The sequence below is a fragment of the Alexandromys fortis genome, unplaced genomic scaffold (genome assembly GCF_014885135.2).
Source record: "Alexandromys fortis isolate MF-2015 unplaced genomic scaffold, M_Fortis_MF-2015_v1.1 scaffold_243, whole genome shotgun sequence".
Lineage (NCBI taxonomy): Eukaryota > Metazoa > Chordata > Mammalia > Rodentia > Cricetidae > Alexandromys > Alexandromys fortis.
In genome coordinates this window covers 1,363,039-1,380,538 of record NW_026068121.1, presented here as the reverse complement: position 1 = coordinate 1,380,538, position 17,500 = coordinate 1,363,039, and the positions used below count along the sequence as shown (strand labels likewise).

The window sequence follows — 17,500 nt, the reverse complement described above, 5'->3', positions numbered from 1 at the left end:
AGAGATCGGCTATGCACTTTCCTACAGACTTAAAACTTTCTCAGAGATTTCAAATTCTGACACTAGGGGGTGGTGAGGAAAGAAATGATTGTGAGATGATTTGTTTGTTTTCAAGTGTAGCACAGGATGGCCTTGGTCACGCTGTGCAGCGAAAATGATGCTAATCTCCTGACCCTCCTCACTCTGCCTCCTGAGTTCCAGGATGGCAGGTGCACACGGGAACCAGCAGCTCTACTTCTTACAGAAGCTGAAGGTTTTCCCAAGTCAGCCTCAGCTCTCCCCTACAACTTGCCAGGATTGCGTTGCTGTGTGACGTCAGGCCACAGGCTCGCTCCTCTCCTACCAAAGCAGGACATACCTTAGTGTGGCTCTGTGCCCTTCTCCTCAGCTGTGACAGACATGTAAGGACATATGTGTCCGCTGACTCTGCAGGTCTGCAGGGCCCAAGCCACTGACCTCTACAGTCCCCAGTAGACGTTAGATGGGACCACATCCTTAAGCTCAGCACTCCAGAGGCAGAGGCAGAGGCAGAGTGGATCTCTGCGAGTTGAGGGTCAGCTTGGTCTACAGAGTGAGTTCCGGGACAGCCAGCCCTGTAGCCAGCCTCACTTTGTAAAGTGAGACCCTGTGGGGAAAAAAAAAAAGGAGACATTTTTGTATTTCAGAAGTTAAGTTTTTGTTTCTGGTTGTATGTTAATGTATGTGTTGGTGTTGGTGTGTGAATGTGATGCCTCTCTTCTTGGGGGCCAGGAATACTGTGATGCCTCTTTTCTTGGGGGTCAGAGGCACCAATGAGGGTTGAGTCCAGGGTTTTTGCACATGGTAGACAAGCATCCAACCACTACCCCATCTGTTTTTTCAAAATTCTGTTAGTGTGTCTGTATATGTACATTGAGTGCCTGCAGAGATCAGAAGAGTGCATCGGATCCCCAGGACCTGGAACTACCACATGGGGGCCAGGATCAAGCTTAGCAGCCTTACTGCACTGCCTCTTCTTTTGCTTTTGAAATGAAGTCTCATATAACCCAGGCTAGCCTTGCGCTCTCCATCCTCCTCAGCAACGCAGCAAACTAGAGGCTAGCCTGGGTTACTAGAGACCCAGTCTCAAACAAATACAGAGTGGGAATTTGGGCATTGATTATGGTTAGATGATGTCTTGGGGTCCCGTTGGCTTGGGTGTTTGTTTTGTTTTGAAGACAAGGTTTCAGGTTGGGTGTGGTGGTGCCTTTAATCCCAGCACTCTGGGGCAGAGACAGGAAAATCTGTATGAGTTTGAGGCCAGGCTGGTCTACATAGTGAGGTTATGTCTCAAAAAGGAGTGGGAGGCAGGGTTTCATTGTAACCAGGCGGAACTGGAACTCACCCTGTAGAAGGAAGACTTTAAACTTCCTGTCCCATCTCTACTTTTGAGCGCTGAGATCACAGGTGCATGCCACCACTCCCAGCTTATGGGGGTGCGAGATGAAACTCACAGCTTTGTACTAGGCACACCCTCCGCCAAATGAGCCACTGCATCAGCCTGTTTTTTTTTTTGTGAACGAGTCTTGCTATGTAAGCCAGGCTAGCCTGGAGTTTGCAATCCTCTTGTTTCAGCCTCCCCAGTGCCGGGATAATGGGTGTATTAACCAGACTTGGGTTTAAACTTCTTTTCTTGAAAAAGCTCAACCCCTCAGGTATTATAACAAGAACAATCAGGCCAATGCAGCCCCCTCTTTCCAGGTGCCCCAGGGCTGCAAATGCACAACTGAACCCTGGTACCCTTGACAATATCTCCACCTACCAATACCAGGACGGGTGACAAGCCTGCCTGAGAGCATTTAACCAAACAGACCTCCTCCTCCTCTCCAGGTACTCAAGACTCGGCTGACCCTTCGCCTTACTGGCCAGTATAAAGGACTTCTGGACTGCGCCAGGCAGATCTTAGAACGGGATGGCACCCAAGCACTGTACCGAGGCTATCTGCCCAACATGCTGGGCATCGTACCCTATGCTTGCACTGATCTGGCTGTCTATGAGGTGTGTGTCCCCAGAGAAGAGAGCACTGACTCCAGGTCAGCCCATAGCTCTCTCCCTGCCCCTTCGCTCAAATTATTTTTCTAGATATATTTAAGCCAGCATTTGGGTGCTGGGAACTGAAGAAGAACTAATGCTCTTTACTGCTGAGCCAGCTGTCCAGACCATTGTTTTGTTTTTGTTTTGGAAACAGGGTTTCTCTGTGTAGCCCTGGCTGCCTGGAACTGGATCTATAGGTCAGTCTCGCCTCGAACTCAGAGATCCAAAGACTGTTGGTATTTATTTATTTATTTATTTATTTATTTATTTATTTATTTTTGTTTGGTTTTTTGAGACAAGGGTTCTCTGCAGCTTTGGAGCCCGTCCTGGAACTAGCTCTTGTAGACCAGCCTGGTCTCGAACTCACAGAGATCCGCGCCTCTGCCTCCCAAGTGCTGGGATTAAAGGCATGCGCCACCATCGCCCGGCAGACTGTTGTTTTTTAAAACAGAGTCTCAGTATGTAGCCTCAGCAAACCTAGAACTCAATATGTAGATGAGACTAGCCTCAAACTTAAAGAGGTCCTCCAGCCCTTGCCTTCCCCCGCCCCCAGTGCTGTGGTTAAAGGCATGCATCATCATGCCCATTTTGACTCTGAGTCATTATCAAATAGCACTCTTGCCAGGTGGTGTTGGTGCACACCTTTAATCAAGGTACTCAGGAAGTAAACAAGTGGATCTCTGTGAGTTCAAGGCCAGCCTGGTCTACAGAGCAAGTTCCAGAACAGGGTCCAAAGCTACAGAGAAACCCTGTCTCAGAAAAAAAAATAGCATTCTTGTCTTCTTTTGCAGCTACTCCGGTGTTTGTGGCAGAAGTCGGGCAGGGACATGACAGACCCCAGTGGCCTGGTCAGTCTGTCATCTGTAACACTGTCCTCGACCTGTGGCCAGATGGCCAGTTACCCGCTGACTTTGGTGCGCACACGGATGCAGGCACAAGGTCAGCCTGGCCCCGTCCCTACCTCACCCTGGCTTTCTGAATTTTCTCATCCTTCCCCACAAACTTCCAGCCTCTCCATAAACCCATCGGTAATGCCTATGCTGAGTACTGAACCCACCAAAGCACATGCTCACTCACCAATCTAAACCCGGCTCTCAAATTAGAAGTCACCCCATCACTTGGGAAGTGGAGGCAAGAAGATCTGGAATTCCAGATCATCTTTGGTGACATACCTTGAGGCTGGAGCTGGAGCTCAGCCTGGCACAGTATGGAGTGTGTGCCTATGCCATAAAGCCAGGGGTCAACGGGTGTGGCAGTGCTGTAATCCCAGCAAGAGGCAGAATCAAGAGGATCAGGAGTCCAAAGCTGCACTACCTAAAACCGTCTCAAAATACATACATGGCAATAACCAAATGATCTCGACAAGACTGCCCAAAATGTGACCCAGATCCTCTCATACTGACAGTGACATCTCACACCACACCTAGTGCTGAACTTGTCTTTGTCTATCCCCAGACACTGTGGAGGGCTCCAACCCCACCATGCTGGGAGTCTTCCGGCGAATACTGAGTCAACAGGGCTGGCCTGGGCTGTACAGGGGCATGACACCCACATTACTGAAGGTGTTACCAGCAGGCGGTATCAGCTACGTGGTGTACGAAGCCATGAAGAAAACCCTGGGTGTACAAGTCCTGAGCAGATGACATGCCCCGAACAGAAAGAGAATGGAATTCCCAGTGTTTCTGGGTCTCAGAAAGCCCACTAAGGCTCAGGCTTTAGGGCCATTTTGGTTTGCAAAAACCATCCAGGACTAGGGTTAGAAGTGCTGGGATTCCCTCCTGCAGGATACAGTCTGAGTTGATTTGACATTCCAGCCTGCTTTGTTGCAGGCTCGTCCAACAGAAGGTGTGGACAAAGAATAAAGATAGTTTTGGCTGTCTCTGTCTGGGATTAGCTGGTTCAGGGTGGGGAATCTGAGTATGGGGGCGTATGCCAGTGTAGAGAGCTTGTCCAAAAAAGTCCTGGATTCAACCCCCACCCTGAGGGCCTGGGAAACAAGGGACTTAAAAGTCCCGGTAGGGACCTGAGATTTTTGGATCCAGGGTGTTAGCTGGGGTTTTTAGACCCCCTGTAAGAGAGATCCTGTCCAGGGTGGGTCCTGGGTTGGGACCTGGGTCCAGTTTAGAAACAGGTTTGCAATAAGTTTGAGGAGTTGGTGGCCTTGAGTACTGGAAGAAATAAAGGTTCTGGGTCTCGGAATGAGAGGGAAGACCGGGGACACCCCTGGGTTCTTCACCAAACCTCGGGCCGCCCACATCCCCATAAACAGATCCCCCAGGCTTCGAGCAGGCCACGTGCAAGTGCTCCCAGAGACAGGCTGCTGGCGCGCTGATCTAGAGGTCAGGCCGTAGTTCCGGCGGCAGGGCACCACCGCCCACGTCCGCTGCCATTCACTCGGGCTCCCGCTAATCCGCTCTCGCCGTCTGGTAACGGGTTCCACCCAATGCAGGTGCGCGCCCATCAAAACAGGGCGCTTTTACTTCCGTCGCTGCTACTCGTTCAGGGAGATGTCAGTCATCGAACGCTTGCTCCTGTCGCTCAGCCATTGGCTCCGAAGTCGAGGGACATGGAGTCTAAGCAAAGCCGTCAAGTCCAAATCCAAGCACATCACCCCAAAGCGCTTCAGAGACTGGGTTAAGGGACTGCCGGTCTCGACAAGCACCGCCTCCCGCGTGCACTCACTGGCTGGCATTCACAACTATCTCCCCGCGGGCCCGCCCGCTCTGCCAGGAGCGCTTTCGCTAAGCCCCGCCGTCAGGCCCACGTGACTGGACAGCGCCATCGCTCTCATTCTGGAGCCGCCCAGCGAATCTGGAGCTCACGCTTCATTGGCCTCCTGTCTTCTCGCGTGACTTCGAACTGCCCGCCCTGCTCCGGCAGCCCACGGTTTATTGACTCCTATAGACGTCAGTCACTCCGTACCTCCCGCCCCCTGAGCCTTGCGGGAGTCTGACTGGTCGCCCGGATTCACGGCCCACGATTGGTCGGCGCAGAGCCACAGCCGCATTCTACTGGCTGCTCCGCGCCGTCCGTCACGCCGGCGGCGGGAGGAGGTGCCCCTCTCCGCCCCCCCCCCCTCGTCGTCTTCCCAGCCGCTGGCTTCCCATCGTGCTCCGCGGCCGTGTGGAGCGAGGCCTTGTTCCCGCGTTGAGCCGCCGCCGCCGCCGCCTCCTCCTCAGCTTGAAGCCTCCACGCCAGGCCCGTCCGCGCCGCTCCATGTCGGACTACAGCACCGGGGGCCCCCCGCCCGGCCCGCCGCCTCCTGCCGGCGGAGGAGGAGGAGCCGCGGGTGCGGGAGGAGGCCCTCCGCCTGGCCCGCCGGGCGCGGGAGACCGGGGCGGCGGAGGCCCCGGCGGCGGAGGCCCGGGTGGAGGAGGCGCGTCCGGGGGCCCTTCGCAGCCTCCCGGTGGTGGCGGCCCGGGGATCCGCAAGGACGCCTTCGCCGACGCCGTGCAGCGGGCCCGCCAGGTGAGGAGGCCGCGAAGGCGCGTGCGCGCGCGGGGGAGGGGGCGGCGGCGCGCGCGGGGTCGCGGGAGGGTCACGTGGGCGGCGGGCTCGGGGCGGGGAGTCTGGGGCCACCTCGGTATGAGGGTGACCCTCTGCGTGCTTCGGGTTAGGGGTTCACTCAGAGGGGGTCCTCGAAAGCCAGACTTTGCACTGGACGAGGGTTGGCAGCTTTGGGGGGTCGCCGAGTCCCAGCCCTGAACTTGCATCGGGTCTCTTAGAATAGGAGGGTTGCAGGCTCGGAGTTCCCCAGAACCATTCCTGAGTGCACTGGAGGATTCCTCTACGACCCACAAAGCTCGCGGTCTGGGACAGTGTCCCCAAGAGCCACCCCCAAGCTTGCACTCTGCATTTCCATTCAGGAAACGCGGCCTTGTATTCTGATGGACCACCCCAGAATCCCGGAGGGGTTGTGATTTGAAGAGGTCCTCTGGTTTTGCAGAGGCCTGAGCTTGGGCATTATGAGGATGTCCCCAAGATCCACTCCTGGGTATGCAGTCGTGGATTCCTCTTAGGAGCCATGAAGGCTTGCAGTCTGTTAGGGAACTGCTCTTAAGGCTAATGAGGACTCCCAGCCAGCAAGACTTCAAAAAGGATGAGGTCAGGGGTACTGGGAGACCCTTCTTGGAACCCATGAGAGCTTGTTATATTAGGGTCCCCAAGAGCCACGTCAGGGTTTGCAAAAGTTGCGTTCAAGGATGCTAGGGGGACCACTATCAGAGGGGGTTCGAAGAGGCAGCGCATGCTTTGAGGGTGGTAGAGGATCTTGCTTTACACACCCCTACTCCCATTTCCAATCAAGACAGGTCCCCAAACCAAACATTTCTGTCTCTTCCCTGGGAAGGGATTTGGTGATGCGTGGGGAGAAGTCCTTCCTCTTGGAATTGGTTGGTAAAGAGAGGACCCTTTGTTGGTGAGCCTGGGCCTTGGGGTGAGTTGGGAAGGCGGACACTAGGCACCTGCTCTTTACTGTTTGAGTTAGTTCAAAAGAGTTGTCTGTCTCCCTTTGGGAATGTGACTTGTTTGGTGACAGCTTATAGAAGTGGCATGTGCTGGTGTGACCCAGCTCAACTTTGCTCACAACCCCACTCTCTTCATCTAAAAGTTAAATGGCCCAGGCTCACAATGGATGGTGTTGCCCGGGGGGTCTCTGGGCTAAGGACTGGCTCCTCTGTCGTCTTTGCCTTCCTCGCTGCAGGTGGGGTGGGTTCTAGCATGCCTTTCTTCTGGTCATTCCCCACAGTGTTGATTAAGATGCAGCCTACCCTGTGGTGGTGCTGTCATTGCTGTCAAGGATAAGCACACCTGATTTTTACATTATAGACTCATCTGGTTCCTGCGTTCAGGATTTGGGGTGTGTGTGTTTGCTCGTTTGGGGATAATGTAAAGGTGCTTTGTGCACTCAACTCTGCTGTATCCCAGAGGGGCTTTTGTTTTGGTTATATGGGGATGTCAGGTGCTTTGAAGACAAAAGTTTGGCTGAGATGTCTTCGGATTTTTTGTAAAGATATCAGAGGTGAGAGACAGGAAAGTTGGAAGGACCACGCTGAAGTCCTGTTTGCTGCCCAGGCCACTTGTGTGAGGTGACCCAGGGTTCCTGTCCTCCTAAGCTGCTGTTTCCTTTGCACTTAGAATAGCCTGTGAACACAGGTTCTGCCATTAGGGGAGAACAGGGAGTCTGCGGGGAGACTTTCCTAAAAGTTTCCAGAGTGTGTTTACCCAAAATCCGGAGCTGCCACTCCAGGCCAAGGCTGGGGCGAACTCGAGGGTTGTTTGAGAAGGTAACTTGTCTGTACTTCCTACCTCACCCTAGATTGCAGCCAAAATTGGAGGTGATGCTGCTACCACCGTGAATAACAACACTCCCGATTTCGGTTTTGGGGGCCAAAAGAGACAGCTGGAAGATGGAGGTAACTCCTGGTGGTGGCGGCAATGACTGGCTTTCACCCTGGAGGGAAGCCTGGGACTGAGAGGAGTACTTTGTCCCAGTGGGGCTCTAAGACAGGGGAGTTGTCCAGTTTTTTGTTCCCTCTGCCACCCTGAGGTATCAGGTAGCTGAGAGAAGGGCAGGTCAGTTGTGACCAAGGAAAACTGTAGGTTCTCAAAATTGTCCCTTCCTTGTGGGAGACGACACAGGGCACAGCATCGCCAAGGTTGCTCCTAAGCAGGGCACTTGTTCCCTGGGTATGTCCAGCTCTAATCTGGAAGGACCCCGTGATACTACTAATGTTAAAAGTGAACTTTGTCACTCTGGGCCAGCACCTTCTAACCCTTCATCTCTGCTGTCATACGGGATGGTGGTGACTATGCCTGGAACATAACGCACCAGCTTTGGGGTTGAGGCGGTGCAGGTGGGTGGTGTTGCATCTGACAGTCTCTCTCATCCACAGACCAGCCAGACAGCAAGAAACTGGCTTCCCAGGGAGACTGTAAGTCCGCTGGTGTGTGGGCATGGGGGCATTGGGTGTCTGGGAGACCTGTGTAGTGGCTCAGAAGGCTTAAGGGTCCTCGAGCCTATGGAATTTGAAACATTGGAAAGCTTACACAGGGGCTTTCATGGGAAGAGGCCACAGTGCCCTCAGGATGAGGTTCAGGCACAGGGCTATGTTTTGGGTACTATTTGCTCCTGGTATAAGCAGGGACATCATGGGCTGGGGTTGTGGAGCCTAAATAGGCTCTAAACTAGGCTCTGCTTTGAATTTCTTTCCTCAGCTATTGGTTCTCAACTGGGACCCATCCATCCTCCCCCCAGGTAAGCTGTTCCCTGGCCTCCTGGTGTCTTTGGTTTGGGTGCTGGCAGTGGGGGCAAGGTGTGTGACCATGGGAGCAAAATTGCTCCTCACTGCTCTGCCTGTCCCTCCCTTTCCCACGCTGGGCACTCAGAAGCACTGGCTGGGATTGGGCAGATGCTCCAGGATAGTCAGAGCCTGTGGGTCTCTGCTGCTGCCCGGCTGCCTCAGATTGCCTAGGGTGAATCTGACCAGGTTGTTGGGACAGGCCACTAATTGTCTTTGAATGAGGCTGTAATTTCTTGACAATAGACATTGGCTGGATAATGAGATGAACTGTGTGGTGAGCCTCTTTTTTTTTTTTTTTTTTTTTTTTTTTTTTTACTGATGTCTGGACTGTCAATGTGGTATGAAAATGTCCAAGGTGGGGAAGCTGTAACTCAGCCAATAAAACACCCACCCTGGATTCCCTCCCCAGCACCGTGTTCCAAGAAAACACAGGCAGGGCTGGAGAGGTGGCTCAGCGGTAAAGAGCATTGACTGCTCTTTCAGAGGACCTGGGTTCAATTCCCAGCACCTACTTGACAGCTCACAACTGTAGTTCCGTTCCAGGGCACCCAACACCCATGGCAAAACACCAATACACATAAAATATTTAAAAAAGAAGAAGAAAGGAAATTGTTAAGTCTGAATAGTAGGGATACACACCTTTAATCCCAGCATCTGGGTGGCAGAAGCAGGCAGATCTCTGAGTTCAAGGCCAGCTGATCTACAGAGTTAGTTCTAGGACAGCCAAGGCTACACAAAAACCCTGTCTCAGAAAAACAAACAAGGACCACAGGCAAGGTGACACATGTCTTATCCTGGCACATGGGAGGTGGAGGCAGGGAATCTGTTCAAAGCTACATGGAACACTTGTCTCCAGAAACACATTCAAATGCTGCTGGGCGGTGGTACACACCTTTAATCCTAGCACTGGGAAGGGAGAGGCAGGCAGATCTCTGTTAGTTCGAGGCCAGCCTGGTCTACAAGAGCTAGTTCCAGGACAGCCAGAGAAACCCTGTCTCAGGAAAAAAAGCAAAGAAAGAAAAAAAAATTCAATTGCTTATTCCTACCTGAGGAAATGGGACGACCCATGCCATTTGTAAACTGGTATCTTCATTCTTCGCTCCGGCCCTGAAGCTTTGCCCTTGGGTTGTTAGTAACAAGAGTACAGCAGAAGTCCTGGGGCTTCAGGGGTCCAGACCTTCATCTCCAGGAGAACTGGAGGCTGATGCTCAGTGTCTTTTCCCACAGGACCTCTATGACAGAAGAGTATAGGGTCCCGGACGGCATGGTGGGCTTGAGTGAGTGTGGGGCCCCATTATGAGGGTGGAGTCCAAGGGGCCACTGGTGGGCATCTTTGGTCTGGGTGCCCTTTCCTGGCCTTTACCTTTCTTCTTTTCCTTCCACCCAGTCATTGGCAGAGGTGGTGAGCAGATTAACAAAATCCAGCAGGACTCGGGCTGCAAAGTTCAGATCTCACCAGGTATGGCTGTCATCTAAAGTTGCCTGGACCCTGGTGCAGAGCTGGCTCTGCTGGGTGGATGCACTGCCACTAAGAGTGACAGGCGCCACAGTGGCTGGAACCCTCCTATACTTTATATTTTTATTGTATTTATTTCTTTTGTGTTTGTGGGGGTACACCTGCCACAGTACACATGTGGAGGTCAGAGGTCAGCTCTGGTCAGGGTGATCAGAGCCTGTACTGCTTCCTGGCTCTTTTTATCATATGGGGTCCAGATATTGAACTCGGGTCATCGGGGTTGGTGATGAGTATCTTTGCTTCCTGAGACATATCCCTACCTGATGTTTTTACTGTTTATATGTGGGGTAGCGTAGGCGAATATAGACTTAGGCATGGGGCACCTCTCGAGGTGGCAGGCTCTGTGCTGTCACCTAACGTGCCATGGGATACGGATTAGTGCCGTAGAAGGCAGAGTGGCAGGGTCAGCCTGGCTCTGAGGCTGCTTGGATCTGCTGTGGAGCACTCCTCTAAGGCCTTGCTCAGGATTTTCCCTTCAGACTTGAGCCAGGACCCTGGATGCTGCTAGGGAGCCCCAGAACTGATTTCTGGACTCCTTCTTCCTCTCACCATCCTCCTGCCTTGGTCTCATGGTGCTCTGCGTGTTTATCTCCCAAGTTTCCTCTTCCCCAGTGAAAAAAGCAGCCTTCCGGGTGTCTTCTGGCAGGGGAGTGAAATGATTTGTCAGAGAGGGTTGCAGACTGTTCTGAAAGTTTCTGTCCGCACAGCAGCCCTCTGGGCACTGAGCCTCTCCTCTTCTCTGCAGATAGTGGTGGCCTCCCTGAGCGCAGCGTGTCCCTGACTGGAGCCCCTGAGTCTGTCCAGTAAGTTCCCAGCTGGGTCTCCTTTGGGTGTTAGTGACACCCATGTGTGTCCCTCCCACCTGACCTGCTCTTAGAACTGTGTAGATGAGTTCACACCCCTCTCAATCCTGAACAGCCCCAGGTCCAGATAGCTCACCTGAGCGGGGTGTGCAGCGGAAACACACCCTTGAGTGCTCACCTTGTTCTCTCCAGAAAAGCGAAGATGATGCTGGATGACATCGTGTCACGGGGCCGTGGGGGACCCCCAGGACAGTTCCATGATAACGCTAATGGGGGTCAGAATGGCACGGTGCAGGAAATCATGATCCCTGCTGGCAAGGCTGGCCTGGTCATTGGCAAGGGCGGGGAGACCATCAAGCAGCTGCAGGTGCGGAGCGGTGCAGGGCAGAACACTTGTCCCCACAGTCCCCAGTGGGCCCCTGTCAGAGCCCACTTCTGACAGGCACTTACCATTGTAGGAGCGTGCTGGGGTAAAGATGATTTTAATTCAAGATGGCTCCCAGAATACAAATGTGGACAAGCCACTGCGGATCATCGGGGACCCATACAAAGTGCAGGTGAGTGCCCAGACAGCATGGTCTCTGGAAGGCTCTACTGTCAGGCCTGCTCTGGGGTCTTACCTTGCTGCTGGCAGCAGCATTCTTTCCTTAACCCTTTGGCTTCTTCCTTGGGGTGAACACCTCTCTAAGGGATGTGGAGGACCCTTACAGGTGTGGGGGGCGGTGCTGGGGCAGTACACTTGCCTGTACCCATTGTGCAATGTTGTGTGTCCACAGCAAGCCTGTGAGATGGTGATGGACATCCTGCGAGAACGTGACCAGGGTGGCTTTGGGGACCGCAATGAGTACGGATCTCGAGTTGGTGGAGGCATCGATGTAAGCACTCCAGAGAGGTGGGCAGCAGGAGCAGGGCAGAGCTAGGGCCTCGCCGGCTGACCCTATGCCTCCTGGCCTCCCAGGTACCTGTACCCCGGCATTCAGTTGGTGTGGTCATTGGCCGGAGTGGAGAGATGATCAAGAAGATCCAGAATGACGCTGGTGTGCGCATCCAGTTCAAGCAAGGTCAGTGGGCACCATCTTGGCCCAGGCACTAGTGTTGCCCCTGCCTCTCGCAAGCCCTCAGTGCTTATGGATAGTTGATGCCCAGTTCCTGTTGGTTGCTTTTCGGAAACCATTGTCTCCCCAAGTTTAGCTAGTTCTGTGGACCCTAAAGATGGGAAGACACTCATGCCACGCTGAAAGGATGGGGGCATGTTCTGGGCAAAAGTCCACCTGCATGTTGGCAGCAAGTCAGGGGAGCTGGTCTCGAACTAAGGCAGAGTCAGGAAGCTTGACTTTGCTTTAAGTAACTGTTTCTTGATGTGACTGTCAGATGATGGGACAGGCCCTGAGAAGATTGCTCACATCATGGGGCCTCCAGATCGGTGTGAGCATGCAGCCCGGATCATCAATGACCTCCTTCAGAGCCTTCGGAGTGGGCCCCCAGGTCCTCCAGGGGCCCCTGGCATGCCCCCTGGGGGCCGGGGTCGGGGCCGGGGCCAAGGCAACTGGGGCCCTCCTGGAGGAGAGATGACCTTCTCCATTCCTACCCACAAGTGTGGCTTGGTCATTGGCCGAGGTGAGTCCCTGAGGCTCTCTGCCCTTTCCTGCTTGGTTCTGCACTTGTCAGTCCTTCACTAGCTGTCATCCCACATCCCAGGTGGTGAGAATGTGAAGGCCATTAACCAGCAGACGGGCGCCTTTGTAGAGATATCTCGGCAGCTGCCACCCAATGGGGACCCCAACTTCAAGTTGTTCGTCATCCGGGGTTCACCCCAGCAGATTGACCATGCAAAGCAGCTCATTGAGGAGAAGATAGAGGTGAGTGCCATGGGGTGCTGTTAAAGGTGCCCCCCCCCCCCCCTTGGTCCGCTCACCACAGCTGCCACTTTTTCCTTCAGGGTCCCCTCTGCCCAGTTGGACCAGGCCCTGGAGGACCAGGCCCTGCTGGACCTATGGGGCCTTTCAACCCTGGACCCTTCAATCAGGGGCCTCCAGGAGCACCCCCACAGTGAGTATTCATTGGCTTTCTGGGTTGTGTATGGGCTTGTGGAGCCCCTGGCACAGGAGGGACAGGCCCTGTCTCAGCCCTGCCCCTCAAGCACAGGAGGAGCTGTATTCAGCTTGTTTGATAGGTGCCCTGAGAGACTGCTCTGCATTTGACCTTGGTCAGCCCCAGCTTTAAGTGTGGTAGAGACTTCCATATCACACTCTTGAGCCAGCTCTCACGACTACCTCTCTCCTCCCCTGCAGTGCCGGTGGTCCCCCTCCTCATCAGTACCCGCCTCAGGGCTGGGGCAATACCTACCCCCAGTGGCAACCACCTGCTCCCCATGACCCAAGTAAGTGTCAGTACCGTGTAGGAGATTTGGGGGTGACATCGGACCAACTGCTGTGCCCTCCCTCAACCGACATCTCTTCCTGTAGACAAAGCTGCAGCAGCAGCTGCAGACCCCAATGCTGCCTGGGCCGCCTACTACTCCCACTACTACCAGCAACCCCCGGGCCCTGTGCCAGGCCCTGCCCCAGCCCCTGCAGCCCCACCTGCGCAGGGGGAGCCCCCCCAGCCTCCGCCCACTGGCCAGTCGGATTATACCAAGGCCTGGGAAGAGTATTACAAGAAAATTGGTAAGTTCAGTGCCAGGGAGCAGTGGGGTATTGCACACAGGATCCAGCTGCCCTGACACCCTGTTCTTCAGGCCAGCAGCCCCAGCAACCTGGTGCGCCCCCACAGCAGGACTACACCAAGGCCTGGGAAGAATACTACAAGAAGCAAGGTGAGCTGCTGGGTGGGACCGGGGATGGGACTGCACGTGAGTGTGGGTTCTTCCGCCAGCCGCTCATTGTCCTCTCTGCCTATAGCGCAAGTGGCCACTGGTGGGGGACCTGGAGCACCCCCTGGTTCCCAGCCCGACTACAGCGCCGCCTGGGCTGAGTATTACAGACAGCAGGCCGCTTACTACGGACAGACCCCAGGCCCTGGTGGCCCACAGCCACCTCCCACCCAGCAGGGACAGCAGCAGGCAAGTGGGAACTGCCACCCTCCTCCTCCTCCTTTCTCCTTCCAACCCCCGGCCACCGTCCATCCTGCCTTAGTGGGTAGCGCCGGAAACCCTTTCCCCTGCGGGGTGTGCCCTTGATGCCAGCCTCGGGCGCCTGGCCAGAGTCTCCCGGAGCCCCGCAGCCCCACCGCTGGGAAGCGCCCGCCTGCTGGGTGCAGAGGCTCACGGAAGAGGCTCCTCCAGCAGCCGCAGCCGCTGTTGGTGCAACGTTGTCGGGTGCTGGGGGCACCGACCGAAAAGGTGGAACTCTGAACTGCTGGGGTGTCCCGGGTGGGGGCAGGAAGTGGGGACTGTACTGGGCGCCATGCTGGTTGCCGAACCCACTCGCTCAAAATCTGGCCACTTGGGAAGAAAATGTCTATTTTTTTCCCCTTCTCAGCATCACTATTTTGGGTTTTGTTCTTTTTTATTCTTTTATTTTTTTAAAGACACCATCCTTATCCCCCATGTCCAAGTAACTGCGTGTTGCAGGCGGCCTTGGCTCTGCTGGGATGGAGAGGAACCCACTGAGGAGACTGGGCCCTCCCTGCCTGGCAAGGCCACCTCTAGTGCACTTGCCTCTGTGTCCCAGTCTTGTCTGTGAAGTGGGCATGACGATCGTTGCCACCTTCCAACCTACCTCACAGGGGTGTTGTGGGGACACCATGATCTGAATGTTGTTACGCCGAGCCGCCGCCTCCCTCCTCTGCCCCCTCCTCCCCACCCTGGCACTTCTCCCTTGTGCGCCCCTTCCATGCCTCTGGCTTCTGCTGCAGACCCCTCCTCCTCCTCTTCCTCTGCTTCTCTTCCACCAAGGAGCAGTCTGACTTCAGCAGAGTCCCCAAGACAGACAGCCACAGCCCCCTGCCTGGCATGTGCGGGCTTGGGTCCGGCCTCCTGGCCGGCTGCCTGGAGTCGCAGCCTCTTGCAGCCCGGCCGCCCTCCTGCCATGACCATTCCTGTCTCTCCCTCTCCGCAGGCAATTGAAGCAAATGGATATGAACTTCATCTGTGAAAATATTTTTTTCCCTCCATTTTTGTTCCATTTGGGGGCTTTTATTGGTTTCTATAATTTGATTGGTTTGGTGAGAGAGCAATGGCTGCCCGGGGTGCAGGGGGGTCCCCCTCATGCTGAGGCGTTCCCTCTCTCATTCTGTGTGTCTCACATCTTTTTCCTTCCAAAACCGGGATCCTTCATGTTGAGCCAGCCTTAGAAAATAGCGAGAATTTAACCTCTGCCAAAAAAAAAAAAAAGTTTAAAAATTAAATCACAAAGAGCAGAACAAAACCTATAAAATGATATATATATAGAAATATATAAATCTCTATCCCCCAGCCTCTGAGCCCACCCTCTGAGGGAAGCGGCTCACTTCCTCCCTACTGCCCCGGGCCTATTCTTGTTTTTAAATAAACTTTTTAAAGGAAAGAAACAAGTCACTCTTGCTATCTGTTTTTTGTTTTTTTTTTAGTTAGAGTTGGAACATTCCTTGGACCAGGTGTGGGTGTCGCAGGCCCCTCCTGCCCTGCCCATCTGTATCTCCCCTCTCCCTTTCTCTCCCCCCTCTGCTCTTCCCTGGCTCCACCCCAACCCCAGGACTGGCCTGGTACGTTGTCATCTGTTGAGGATGAGATAAACTGAGAAAATGAGAACAAAACAAAAAAATTGTATGGCAGTTTTTACTTTTTACCGCTCGTTTTTAACTTCACAAATAAATGGTAACAAAACCTCCCCGTGTCTTACTGGCTGCCGTCTGTCTTCCACCCTTCAAGTAGACCTCTGCAGCAGATGACCTTTGTAGGTGTGAATTTAACCCTGGTGACGGTGGAGGTGAGCAGCTTCCTGTGGGGATTTTGTCTTGTTTTTTAGGAGACAGTTTGCCTTTTCCTGACGTCCCTTTTCATTACACACAGGGTGAGTGGGGTAGAGGTGATGAGTGAGTGTGGTCCCCTTCCTTTTGGGGAGCCTGCCCAGCTGTCTGTACTCTTTCCCTCTGGGACCTGGGGAACCAGGCACTGAGGATGGTCCCCGGGGCGCATGTTCCCATGGATGTGGCCACACTTGTCACTAAGGCTGCCTTGTGGAAACATCCCATTGGGGCACAGGCCTGACTTGCTTTTGTGTGGCTAATACTGAGTGGGAGGTAGAGGTCAGGCCTGCATGAGTGAAAGGCACTTGGGATGCATGGACAAAGTGGGTAGTGCCAAGGGCTCTGAGGCAGTGTGTCAGCCTGTGAAGTTACCTTTTGTGATGAAAATCAGTCAGGGACAGGGAGATAGCATAGCAGGTGAAAGTGCTGGTCCCAAAGTCAGGTGCATTGACTCCCCTGGAACCCAGCCAGATGGGGGAGGGGCTTATGGGCCACAGCATCAAGGCCCAAAGGAACCCACTCTCCAAAGCTGCCTTCAGACCCCTTGCAGACCATGGCACACTATAAAATGACCAGTGTCCACATGATGCAGGGACAGCTGCCACCTCTAGGTGAAGGTAGTTCCCCTCTGGCTGTGTTAAGTGCACTTTGCCCACAAGGGGCCCTGTTATCACCAAGGTCTCACCTCAGGGCCTGGGTCCTGTGTACTGTGGGGGATGGACGTTGGCCCCTCCCTGCCTCACTGCAGACTCTCAATGACCAAGCAGCACTTGGCAAAAATGCTCTCGGGGGCTTCTTCAGCTAAGATCTAAGGGAAGGAAGCCATGGGGTCAAGGGTACAGCTCATGGCAAGATCTATGCTCCCATAATTGCTTCAAGGCAAGCCCTGATGTGAGCAGGTTTGCAGCCTGAGTAACAGCAATGGGTGTGGGGGGAGTTGAGACCCCATGGGTACAGGGAGCAGAAGGCAGAGTTTCTAATGCTTGTTCCCACAGAGATGAGAACACCACCAATGTCCCTTACCTAACACCCCTGTGCTGAGCCAGACGTATGGGCAGCATCAGGGCTTCATAGCTACACAGGTGCAGCATTGGGACCACACTGTAGCTTTCAGGAGCTAAGCACATCCAGTGGCTCACATCTGTCCAGTGCTGGGGAGACATGAGTTCTGGGCCAGCCTGGGCTACATGAAATAGAATCCCCTCATTTCAAACTGGCTAAGTGCGGCCTTCTTCCAGGTACCCACATTTCGCAGAAGGTTCTTTTGCTGGTAGAAGGCCAGGACGGGCTCACAAAGGGTATAGTATGTTTCTAGACGCTTGTGGATGGTCGATTCTGAATCGTCTGCCCGGTGCTCCACCTGTCCACGTTGCAACACTCTGCGCACCATGGTCTCCATGGAGCAGTCAAACACCATGACTACGTTGGGGGCCCTGCCCACCTAGGCAATAACCAACAGGACAGGGTGAGGAGAGGGTCTTGCAGAGTCCCAAGAAGCCATGAGCTTGGGGAAGAGAGAGAGACTGATATAAATTCAACACCTATGGATGCCAGAAGAGAAGGGCATCAGGGCCCTTGGCAATGAATGGTGTAGGAGTGGAAATGAGTCACCTACATGGATGCTAAGAACTGAACTCCGGACCTCTAGAAACAGCAATATACATTTTTAAAAAATATTTCTTATTGTTTATTTTATGTGCACTGGTGTGAAGGTGTCAGATCCCCTGGAACTGGATCTTCAGACAGTTGTGAGCTGCCATGTGGGTGCTGGGAACTGAACCCAGGTCCTCTGGAAGAGCAGTCAGTGCTCTTAACCGCTGAGCCATCTCTCCAGTCCCAGCAATATACATTCTTTTAAACATTTTATTTTTTTTTAATAT

General features: G+C 54.0%; 3 protein-coding genes across 9 annotated transcripts in view; 2 read left to right on the top strand and 1 right to left on the bottom strand.

The window, feature by feature from the left end:
* Positions 1-4,990, top strand: part of LOC126490392 (calcium-independent mitochondrial carrier protein SCaMC-3L) — a 28,806-nt gene extending 23,816 nt beyond the window's left edge. For 5 of the 6 annotated variants that reach the window (XM_050125314.1, XM_050125316.1, XM_050125318.1 and 2 more), the window contains 3 exons: positions 1,849-2,016; positions 2,844-2,991; positions 3,508-4,990. In XM_050125314.1, coding sequence (XP_049981271.1) covers positions 1,849-2,016; positions 2,844-2,991; positions 3,508-3,695 — 504 coding nt within the window. In that variant the 3' untranslated portion in view covers positions 3,696-4,990. The remainder of the gene's footprint in view (positions 1-1,848; positions 2,017-2,843; positions 2,992-3,507) is intronic. The other variant, XM_050125320.1, reaches the window with a different exon arrangement.
* A 266-nt stretch (positions 4,991-5,256) lies between these two features.
* Positions 5,257-14,916, top strand: Khsrp (KH-type splicing regulatory protein). Of its 2 annotated transcripts, XM_050125313.1 has the most exons (19): positions 5,257-5,520; positions 7,370-7,466; positions 7,947-7,985; positions 8,269-8,308; positions 9,582-9,631; positions 9,742-9,813; positions 10,616-10,673; positions 10,866-11,040; positions 11,132-11,230; positions 11,450-11,548; positions 11,632-11,734; positions 12,045-12,290; positions 12,372-12,532; positions 12,613-12,722; positions 12,965-13,053; positions 13,139-13,339; positions 13,411-13,488; positions 13,574-13,734; positions 14,732-14,916. In XM_050125313.1, the coding sequence occupies exons 1-19, from the start codon at positions 5,269-5,271 to the stop codon at positions 14,765-14,767; spliced, it is 2,166 nt and encodes a 721-aa protein (XP_049981270.1). In that variant the 5' UTR covers positions 5,257-5,268; the 3' UTR covers positions 14,768-14,916. The 2 variants fall into 2 exon arrangements, with proteins under 2 accessions (XP_049981270.1, XP_049981269.1); XM_050125312.1 differs by lacking the exon at positions 14,732-14,916 and having other exon boundaries at positions 13,574-14,188.
* A 1,831-nt stretch (positions 14,917-16,747) lies between these two features.
* Positions 16,748-17,500, bottom strand: part of LOC126490371 (adenylate kinase isoenzyme 1-like) — a 7,677-nt gene continuing 6,924 nt past the window's right edge. Inside the window, exon 4 of the mRNA XM_050125275.1 lies at positions 16,748-17,061. Coding sequence (XP_049981232.1) covers positions 16,804-17,061 — 258 coding nt within the window. The 3' untranslated portion in view covers positions 16,748-16,803. The remainder of the gene's footprint in view (positions 17,062-17,500) is intronic.

Excerpts from the sequence above, each read along its gene's own strand:
- Khsrp (XM_050125312.1), top strand. The coding sequence starts at position 5,269 with ATGTCGGACTACAGCACCGGGGGCCCCCCGCCCGGCCCGCCGCCTCCT. Across the intron at positions 8,309-9,581 it reads CCCATCCATCCTCCCCCCAG|GACCTCTATGACAGAAGAGT; the intron begins GTAAGCTGTTCC and ends CTTTTCCCACAG. Across the intron at positions 11,735-12,044 it reads GCGCATCCAGTTCAAGCAAG|ATGATGGGACAGGCCCTGAG; the intron begins GTCAGTGGGCAC and ends TGTGACTGTCAG.